The sequence below is a fragment of the Mycteria americana genome, chromosome 9 (genome assembly GCF_035582795.1).
Source record: "Mycteria americana isolate JAX WOST 10 ecotype Jacksonville Zoo and Gardens chromosome 9, USCA_MyAme_1.0, whole genome shotgun sequence".
Taxonomy (NCBI): domain Eukaryota; kingdom Metazoa; phylum Chordata; class Aves; order Ciconiiformes; family Ciconiidae; genus Mycteria; species Mycteria americana.
The window spans coordinates 21,631,852-21,642,753 of record NC_134373.1 but is presented as its reverse complement, the minus strand read 5'-3'; the positions used below and the strand labels follow the sequence as shown (position 1 = coordinate 21,642,753).

General features: G+C 36.1%; 1 protein-coding gene across 1 annotated transcript in view; it reads left to right on the top strand.

The window, feature by feature from the left end:
- Positions 1–263: 263 nt before the first annotated feature.
- Positions 264–10,902, top strand: part of MYO3B (myosin IIIB) — a 183,991-nt gene continuing 173,352 nt past the window's right edge. Inside the window, exons 1-5 of the mRNA XM_075511231.1 lie at positions 264–274; positions 1,578–1,761; positions 3,281–3,415; positions 6,873–6,977; positions 7,240–7,339. Coding sequence (XP_075367346.1) covers positions 264–274; positions 1,578–1,761; positions 3,281–3,415; positions 6,873–6,977; positions 7,240–7,339 — 535 coding nt within the window. The remainder of the gene's footprint in view (positions 275–1,577; positions 1,762–3,280; positions 3,416–6,872; positions 6,978–7,239; positions 7,340–10,902) is intronic.

Sequence of the window (10,902 nt, the reverse complement as noted above, 5' to 3'; positions counted from 1 at the left end):
ATTGCTTCTGGAAAGGAACAAAGCATGCAAATGAGTTTATACACGTGCTTCCATTTTGAATATTGCTGTACAGACCTGCACTGCATGTGAATTTGCACATGTGTTATTTTCTTCTCTATCATGAACAGAAAGCACAATTATTTCTTTAATTAGATTGAAGAGCTGCTGCTTCATTCCTTATTAATTTATCAGTTTTCCCAGCCAGGCTCACATTTCTTTCTGACTAAATTTCTCATGCCAGATAATTGTCACTGATGCTGGAAATGGTGAAAAGGTGAGACAGACAGCAGGTTTTTAAAATTATTTCAAGCAGGTTTACAGATATCAGACATGCTTAGAAAGAAATGGCTCAAGTCTTAAAATTCAAGTGTATGTTTGAGGTGCTAGTTGATCCATCTCCAAAAATCAAGACCTTTTGCAGTCAGCGATGGTGGTGTCTTCAGTTGCTTTTGTCAAGATCACTTTCTTATTTTTCTTCTTCGGTTTGTTCATGGATCGCATGCAGACTTTACATCTCCTAGTTAAGTGTACAGATAGCTGAAGTGGTCTACCTACTGACAACCACCAAATGGGCAAATAATATTCTTTCTTAGAGAAACCATAAACCAGTTAACTTCCCTAATGATGAGTTATATAAGAAGGTTAAGTTGATCTCATCTGAAACTTCATCCTTCCTTTCTTTAATCCCAGTTCAGGGACAAGATCTGGGTTTTCAATACTTGAAATGAAATCCTAAAATGCTATTGTCATTTGCCTGATCACCAGAACTTGCCATCTGTGTAATTCCAAGGGTGGGAAGGAGCCCTTTGCATAGGCTGCCGTGATCCATACATCACTGAGGAGTGTTTGGGGAAACAACTCCCATGACCAGATCTCCTGAAGGTGGAGGTGCAGTCAGCCAGCGTAGCTGACCATAACACACTCTGGCTGAAATACAGAGATAGAGAGAAGTGCAATTCTTGAGAAGCATCTCCAGTGATGAATGTCACCCCAGTGATGTACCTGTTGCCTATTATCAAGTTGGTTTGTATTTTATGATACCAGCCAGCCCAGTCTTAACTTTCATTAAACTAGTTATACATAGCCCTGTTGTAGATATATCAGATATGATGAGGTGTTATACCTACTGAATCCCTGTCTGGCAGTTATCCAGGGAGGATTAGACAAAAATATGTTAAAAGCATGACATGGCTTTTTAATGCACAAAAAATAGGGCCTCATTTCATGAGCCATATTAAATCAATTGTGTAAAATGTCCTTTAAAAGAGCGTCCAGTAGAGGGAGGGATCAGATTTTGTCAGGACTTGTTAAAATGTGTTCAGAATGATGCAGTGTATGGGGCAATGTTTGAAGCAAATAATACATAGAGCAAAGTAAGTAAAGAGAAGTGGTCCCCAGAAATTTCCTTCCATTCCTTCATTTAGTGATCTTATCTTTCTGTCTGATTTTCATTTGTGATTCTATCTGTATTTCTTCTCAAATTAGGACAATATTTGATTTCTTTATCATAAGATGCCTTCTTTAGTACAGAGTTACTTAGGGCTTCCCACTGTATGTGTGTCTGCTTTGTTTTCCAGGAAGCCATTGTATGGATTGTTTCAATATAATTCCAGTATGATTGGACTAGAATCATTAGCCGATCCCTCAGATACCTGGGAAATTATAGAGACTATTGGGAAGGGCACTTATGGTAAAGTCTATAAGGTTGCCAATAAGAAAGATGGGAGTCTGGCAGCAGTAAAGGTTCTGGATCCTATCAGTGTAAGTAAAAATTATTAAACTGTATCTTCATGTTAATTTAAAAGAATTCTCAAACATAGTTGAAATGTAAATCAAATGTGTAAGGTATTGAAAGTGTCCTGAAGGGAACAATTTTGCAGAATGCATTGACAGAAGGAGTTTGGTACCAGCACCTGAAAGCTGTAACTTACAATTTCATCGTCTTGTATGTTATTTGAAGACAGCGTTTGCCTAGTTTCTTTTTTAGGTCTATGTAATTCTTCTGGTACCAATTTAGATATCTGTGCTTGGAGCATGCAAATGATAAGAAGGCATAGACGCATTCCTCTTAGGGGCCTGCTATAGCAGGGAAAATACAAGATGCTGTTAATCTTAATGTTCTTATTTTATTCTGTGTATTCCCAAAAATAATTACTTTCCCCATCACAGAAGTACTGTGAACTTTAGGATATTTTATAGTTATCTTTTATAAGTGGATAATACTGGGAGGCAATAGTTAAGATAAAAACAGAAGAAGAGCACAGCCCAAATTCTCAGAGGTAGTTCTGTGCCAGCTCCAGTTTTAGTGCGTATTAAATGCCTAGCTTCCCTTGAGAACCAAGGCCCTAGTTTTCAATGGAAGATTTAATTGGCAGCTGCTTAGGTTGGATCAAGCTGGAGTTTGATCATGACAGCTGGGCTAAAATATTTACTAAAAAAAAAGTTATGTTTCTGTTATCTACCACTACTGAAATAAATCTTGGTTTTCTCTTGTATAAATCTAAAGAAGGTAATAAATAAGATGATATCCTTTTTAGCAAAATGCGAAAAAAGGAAAATGCATGTAAGAGCTTAAATTTTCTAATAGTCACAGTCTGTGCAGAAACAAGGAAAGATTCAGTGCTTAAGTACGGTTCTGAGTTGTGGCCTGTGTGCTGATATTAAACAGTATTTTGTAATTGTCACAGAATTCTTCAATTAACAAATATTTAGTAACATTTGCTTATGTCATGGGTTTTGTTTTGTCTTTCTTTAATTGTTTGTGGTGTATGTCTTTTGCTCATAAGAATGTCTTTGTTTTTACTGATGTCCCCTTTGAGGTTTAGTGAAATTGTTCTGTGTTTGGTCCCATCTGATGACCATAGCAAAAAGAATAAATCAAAGGTTCGTGTATTTACATTTAGCTTACACATTAAAAATATACATGTTTAAAAACAGGTGAGAAAATAATACATGTGTAAATTTCTTATTTAGACAACTGAGGAAAGTTAAGTATAATTTTTACTTTTCTGGTTAAGTATATTATGCACTGAAAGAATCCTTGAACAACTGCTTGCTTTACACAGACTTCACACTTCTGTATGTAAAAAAAGCAGAAGTGGCCTGACTTGGTGTGGATTAAATTTACGGTATCGTGTGAGTACTTTCAGTTGCGTTAAAGTAAAACCATTTAAAAGTACAAACTAATTAAAAAATGGTTCTTTTTATCCATGAGAGTTTGTTCTTGCTTTGTATGGACTTACTGTGTTTATATGTTTTGTATGTTTGTGTTTTTATTTAGGATGTAGATGAAGAAATTGAAGCAGAATATAATATTTTGCAGTTTCTTCCCAATCATCCTAATGTTGTTAGATTTTATGGGATGTTTTACAAAGCAGATCAATATGTGGGAGGACAGCTCTGGCTGGTACTTGAGGTAAAAACATTTTGATAACACTACATCTTAACTAGCAAATGTTGTTGGGTTTCTGTTTTTATTGCTAGAAGAGTCACAGGCTTTCGTGATTGGTGCTATTAATCAAAGGATTGGTGATAGATGATGTGTGGTAGCCTACTGTTGAAAATCACATCTAAACTTAAAGTTTGTTTAATAGGGAATGTCCTTGCATTTTATTTCTGTTCAAGTTGCTACATTCTGCCTCCAAAACAAGCAAATCCTTTTGATAAGAATGGTTTGCCTAAAAACAGCTTGATTTTTTTCACGTTGGAGGAAACACTAGATAAGACATTTCTCTGAAGTTATGAAGAGCTCAAGCACTTGAGGGGAATGCAAAAGACGATGAAGTAGTAGCACGGAGGACAGTTAACAAACATGGTGCCTATTGCAAAAGTGAACAGAGAAAATGTAATGGGAAAGTCTGTTTTATGGTAATTTAAAACTAGAGACTGTTGTTGAAAACCTAGCAACAGAAATGCCTTCTATTAACTCTTCTTGTTCAGTGGCAATCAGTACTCTTGCAATGAAAAATGTATTTTGGTGGTCTTGTTGCCAGTTAAATGACTGCCAAAGATTGTTGGAAGATGAGGATTTCTTCTAGATGTTTTATAGGCTTAATTGATACAGAGCTTTTCACAGACTGATGAGCAGTAACAGACCATTCAAACATTTCTCTCTGTTATAACTAGACCGGTAAAAGTTAGCATTCACTTTTTAATTACTGATCATTTTAGAAATTCCGCTCCCTGTTCTTGAATGGTGACTGGAATCAGAATAGGGAATCTTTATTTCCGCTTTAAGTTGTGGAATCCCAACAATACATCTAACTTCTACGTATTGCAGAATTATGTAGCTTGAATGAAGACTTTTGGATATGTTTCATCTTAAATTTCAGTAACTATTAAAAAAGGAGCTTTAGTATTTTTGTTTTGGTGGGTTTTTTTACTGTATGCCTGCTGGCTTTGTGTTGAGCTTGGGCTTGGTTTCCCATGTGTTTTCTTTTTTAATACAAGTGTAGAGTATCTGACAGATGCATCACATGTGGTATTCCATATAACAAAATTTTGTAAAGCAAAATCATGACATATTCTATGTAACAAAGTTGAATGTAGAATTTGAGAGAGTTAGGTGTTTGTACAGACCTTATCAATTAAGTATGTTCATTTCAGATGCTTTTTGGTGCACATTATCCAAAGTTTTAAAGAAATTTTACATTAAAAAAATTGTGTTTTACTTACCAGACAAGGCAAACTATTTCTTGCCTTGGAATTTACATGCAAATTTATGTATGCATAGGAGTTACTTTTTATATTATAAATTAATGACACTTTTTCAGTAAAAGGGAATATACAAAGTACTCAGACTTTGATCCCTGAGTCTTTGATGAAATATATTCATTGGATGTGTGACTTCCAAAGTTTGTAATAAAAAGGTGGATTTTTTTTTTCTCCTTTAGGCAAAATTTTGCCATGTTTACTCACTACAAGCAGAACCTTACTTTGATAAATGCCTAGGATGAGGAAGCGTAGCAAAAGTGGACAGCTTAAATATTTTTGTGATGATGCAATTCTTGGATAGGTGTAGCACAGACAACTGTAAAGCAAGCTTCCCTACTTTTCCATCTAAATGTGCATCAGTCCACTTTTTAAAGTATTACCATTATGTATAAAGTGGTAATGAAGTTTACAAGTTCATTTTGTCCCAGATCTTTGCTGACTGTCAAGAACAGTATCACTGACAGCTGCAGTAGTGTTTGTGGGTCAGAGTCAGTCAGTCATTTAACATACGCTACCAAACAGCTGTCAGTATGTATCATTTTTCAGTCACAACCAGCTTGGGTTTTTTTTTGAAGTGAGGGCATACTTATCTCTAGCCTGCAAATAAAATATAGAAAAGTTTAGTACTGTCTGTCTCAATAGAACATTTAAGTGCAATGAAAGCAATAAAAATATTTGACTTAATGGCTTGTCAGCAAATGGTTAAGCACGGAAAGAAAAACATGCACTTTCTCTCGTGAGATGATGAAGTTCTCCTGTAAATACATTTGATGATTGATATTGAGCTGAATGCTCCCACCTAATTGATTTAAAAAAAAAATTCCTTACTAATGAATTAAAAAGTAAAGTCAAATTGCTGCAGAACTCATCAATGTTTTCAGTGATGAAATTTTGCTTCGGGTACTTATTTACATAAAGAATGTCTTTATGTAAGGGGGGGAGGGTGGGCGAGTGGCTGTGTGGTGCTTAGTTGCCGACTGAAGCTAAACCACGACAGTTTATTATGTGATCTAGTCCTTTCCATGAACTAAAACTTTTAGTCTAGTGAATTTTTTTGATGCAAGGGGAAGCTAGTAATAAATGAAGGAAAATATTGACACATCACAGAAATTAGTGACTGAACTGATGCACAATTCATAAAAGCTATTTGAGAGATGCAAAACTTGACAGTTTGTAGAACAACTGTTTTCATACCATTCTCCTGATTTACGCTGTAGTATTTTAAACTTAATACTGATAAAGTAAAATGAACTTGTGTTGAAATGCATGTGATTTCTGTATGGCAGAAATGTCAGTAAGGGTGCTGGCTACAAAAACAGGTCTAGAGCAGAAAATTCAATGAAAGGCAGGCAATCAATTCTCCCACCTTTTTTTTTTGTCAAACAATTGTGGATATTAAAGTAGGAAAAGGACAGAGAAAAGAAACAGGCGAATAGCTGCTTAGAAGGGTATGGACAGTAAACTAATGGTGTGAGTGAAAACGTATTTACAAAGATTCTAATTTTACTTTTTCTCCTCCTCTTTTGATGTATGGCAGCCCATTAGTGGGAAATGCTTGCAAGAAGCTGCTTTTCTGGATCAGAATGTTTCATCTCAGTTGTTGGCAGCACATGCCATCAAATCTGAGTATAGAGATACGGCTTCTGTCTACTTTATATTGCCTGCCAGCAGGAGCATTGATGGAGTGAAAGTTTAAAATGACTGTAATTTGTTGCCTCCCAGTTATCAAGAGCATCAATCTTTTCTGTCTGGCCTTTTCTTTGCACAAAAGCAGTTTTTCAAAAAGACGGTGCACATATTATTGTGAAAATACTCAAATAATGTAAATTGGACTTATAAATCCTCTTTTAACAACAAAATACAGTCCTGTTCATAATATTTCGATTTTTAGTTACATTTTATAAATTACACTTTATAATCTTTAGTTTTCACTTCCCTCTCTTACCCAGGCTGCTGCCATTTGTTATTAACATTGCTAATAAAATATGTTCTAAGGTGGGGTGACAACATAAATAATTGCAAGGTAAAAATCTAGTTGTTCCCAGACTTGTGTTGTAGTGCAGTTTTGCACAGCAGGTGTTTACAGCCTAAACAGGTATATTGAGTAACTGAGGACTTGTCTTGCTTTTTTCCCCCCTCGCAACTCTCCCTGTTCACAGCTGTGCAATGGAGGTTCTGTCACAGAGCTTGTCAAAGGCCTGCTGAAGTGTGGCCAACGGTTGGATGAAGCTATAATCTCATACATCTTATATGGTGCTCTCTTGGTAAGGATGTTCATTGGGCTTGTAATGACAGCAGAGGGTGCAATTTACTCATCTCATACATACATTTTCCATTTATAAAGTATGGTAATGTTGACAATATTATGCGGGCTATTACAGCAGCAGGGGTTGTATCAAGCATGTAATCCGGTGGACAGATGTTTCTATAGAGTATGTGCAGATTGTCTTCATTACGTTCCCTAATAGTAGGGTAATTGTTTTTAAATAAGGGAGTAAACTTATTTTTGTTACTGCTGGTATATAGGGCCTTCAGCATTTACACAATAACCGGATCATTCATCGTGATGTGAAAGGGAACAACATTCTCCTGACAACAGAAGGTGGAGTCAAGCTCGTTGACTTTGGTAATGACCACTTCCCATTTGTTTTCCTGATATATGCAGTTTAGCCAAAGGCATCTGTTTACTTCCCCCTGGGAAGGCGGAATGCCATAGCGAGAGACTTTTTCAGAAGGATACTCAGAATTATTTTAAGAAAGAAAATGGAGAAGGAACCTGATACAGCAAGAATAAAAATTCCAACCAAAAATCAGTAATAGACTTCTAACTTAAAAGCTTAAACATAATAATTAAAAATAGTTCTGAAGGTACCATTTTATTTACAAAGCTCTTTTGCATTTCACAAGGAATATCAGTTTCAGAGCAGTTGTCCTCCTAATTTAAATTTAGATATTCTGTCTTTTGCATATGAAAAGGAAACATTCTTCTCTCAGAAATGGCTTTTGCTAGCCTTAAGCATATTTTTTCCCTCTGAGGAGAAGGTAAAATGGTCCCTTGGGTCCAAAACCCAACATCCATTTAATTTCTGATTATTGCTGTTAGATTTGAGCATTGCATAAGAAATGAGAGAGAGAGAGAGACAGACAGATAGATGGGTAGATAGAAAGGGACTTGGCAATAGACTTTAACTCAGTTCAGCAGTTTTTTTCCCTTTAAACATGCACTTAGAAAAATAAGGAAATGCTGTAGTCCCTCAGATATGTATGTAATGGCATGGACAATTTTATTAAAGGTAACAGAAACAGATTATTAGTAATATTATTTATTAATGAAACCATGTAATGCATAAGGTAATCATCATCATTGAGAATAGTGTTGCATGAATAACATGTGTGTTTAGCAGTGCATGAAGGTAAAGAAAAATGTTCGCAAAATGGGAGTATTGTAAAATGGCGTGCCAAAAAATTCTTCAAATAGTAATATTAAAAATAAAAAATCCAAAAAAATTAAATTTATGCAGTGGAAAGAAAATGTAATACTGATGTTGTCATAGTATTATAAATTTAACATAAAAATCTATTGAAGATGCTAAACTAAGTGGGGAAACAGGAGACTCTTTAGTATCTTCTAGGGACAGAAATTCATTATGTTGAATGGTAAAGGCAACAATTAAAATAGTGCTGGCAGAAACATATGGCCAGAAGCAAAACTTGGAGTGAGTCCCTGAGCTAGTACAAGGGAGGAAGATCCCTTGTCATTTGGGAGAATGCTGGCAGCAGGATCTTTGTTTGTAACTACTCCATTCTGGGAAACATTGGCTTTTCTCACCAAAGCAAAATGTTTTTATCAGACATATCAAAGGCCGTAGCTGCAGCAGAAGCTCAGCTTGGAGCTCTGGCTTCTAAAGGCAGATCAGTGTGCTGCAACTCCAAGTGGCACATTCAAGGAAACTGAGAATCCCAACCTTTCTGGTGTCCCATGGGTTTCTCTGATTCCACATTTAGGATTTAGGTTTTTTTTTTTTTTCTACTTTTTAAGTTACAACAGTAACACTAGAAAATTACAATAAATATGATTACCTCAGAAAAAGGCATGAGTTAAATCTTCAGTGTTTTCTAACAACAGTTAAGAAATGCCAAGAAATGCCCACATATCTGTGGGCTTCCTGACTAAAGAAGCATCAGGCACCAAGCTTTCATTAAGTTCCTATTTTTCCCCTCTAGCCCACTGCTGTAGTCACAGAAGGGACTCTGGGAACTAATTAGGAATGAGTCACAGCTGATACTGTTTGTAGAACTGTTTGTGTCATTTGTTGCAGAAAGTGGAAGATATATAGTGAAAAGTGCAAGGAGTTCAGGAAGAGAAGGGACTCGCAGTTCAGACAGTTGAATGGCATCCAATTGGAGACTGTTCTTGCTTCTGCCAGTGTTTCTTTGTGATGTTGGCAGGTCACTTGCATCAAACATTTTAGAAGTGGCCATTCTGCTCTTCATTTTCCCGATAGCCAGTTTGAAACATCTTGTCCTCCTTTGCAGAAGAGCTAAGTGTTCTTGAACTGCAGCTGAGATCTATTACAGCTCTACTTGAGGCATGTGGAGTGCCTGAAAACTGGAAGATCTCAGATTAAGTACCCAAAAACAGTGGATGCTTTGGATATTTTTAGGTTAATCCCCGGAACTAATAATCCTCTCCCATTTTGCAGGAATGTTAAGGAGATTTATTGTTTGATGGGAGGAGGGAAGGAAACATGTCAAAAAGAAAAGAAAATAATAATTTTAAATTTAGTATAGGATTGGATATACTAAATAAATAACTAGAACTCAAATCAATGGGGATAAAAAAAAATACTAAATTACTATCTATTCAGTGAACGCTATCCATTCTAGCCACAGAATGAGATAGAATCTTGAAGGAAAAAAAAAAATTACTTCATATTCAAAGCAGTACATATAGATATTAGGTCACAGAGAGGATTACACAGATATCATTAATTGAGGCTGGGGTTTTTTTGCCTTTATTGCATGACTTTACAACTAGCTTTTTCAGTGTAACACACATTTCTTCCCTCAACTGCTCTCGACAGCATGATCTATTTGAATAAATGTTGGTCACAGTGTAAGTTGACCCAAAATGTCTGCAATTTATCATTCATTTATGCTCATGCTTGCTCACTCTCTCCTGTTGTCTCCCTCTCTCAGCTCTTTGGTATTCTGCACTGTTTTGGAGTGTCCATAGATAGCAGCTACAAATTAAGCTGGCTGAAAAGAGATCAGAGTTAAATGCACAGAGGCTTGCTGTAGGTCCTAGCCATTAACTGCTTCACAGCGGTAGTCAGGAAATCACTGGAGGCTTACAATCACACTGAAAAATAAATACAGAATTGAATCTTGGAGCCAGAAATCAAATTAAACTTACAAATTATGAGTCCAAATTTCTTATTTATTGGCATCAGGCAATGTGTATTATACGTGTTTCTGCCCATTTTTGTCTCTGGGTAATGCCACAGGAGCAGACCACTGTGGTTTTTGTTTTTAAACAATGTTAAAGTGAAATATGTTTTAAAGTCAATATTGGTTTTGTGTCAACTTATTGGAATGCTCCTGAACTCTACAATTCAATTAAATGTTGACCAGAGCACAGAAGATGACTTGCTGTGAAAGTTCGTTCTGATTTGTTAACATTGTTTGATTTCACTCTAGTTCTTTCTTCCTTTTTTCAGCTGTGCTTCAGTAGTCCAGCCCCACTCAGCAAAGCACTGAAGCACAGGCTTTGTTTTAAGCATGTGCTTAACTCCCTAAGCACAAGCTGCAGTGTGAGCTTGAGCTTCCATGCTTTTCTCAATAGGCAAAGATTTAAGCAAGTGCATAAATGTTGTGTTGAACAGGAGCCTCTGCAAATACTCTAGTGAACAAGTTTCCTGCCAGCAGTGTTGAGGGAGTAAATTTCTGAAACAGAAGTTTTAAAGTCAAGTTGTAATTTGAAGAGTTCCTGCTTATACTCATGAAAACAGCAGAAAGAAGCCTGTGATATTTAGGTGCCAATTGAATTTTTGAGTTTGAATGAAAGTGCTTCAAACTGAGAGTCATTCACAAAAAATCTCTCAGCAATTCTGAATGAAAACAGCAAGCTGAAATTAATCAAACAAAGAATTCAGTACAAATGCTGCACCTACTTTGGCCAGGCGTTCT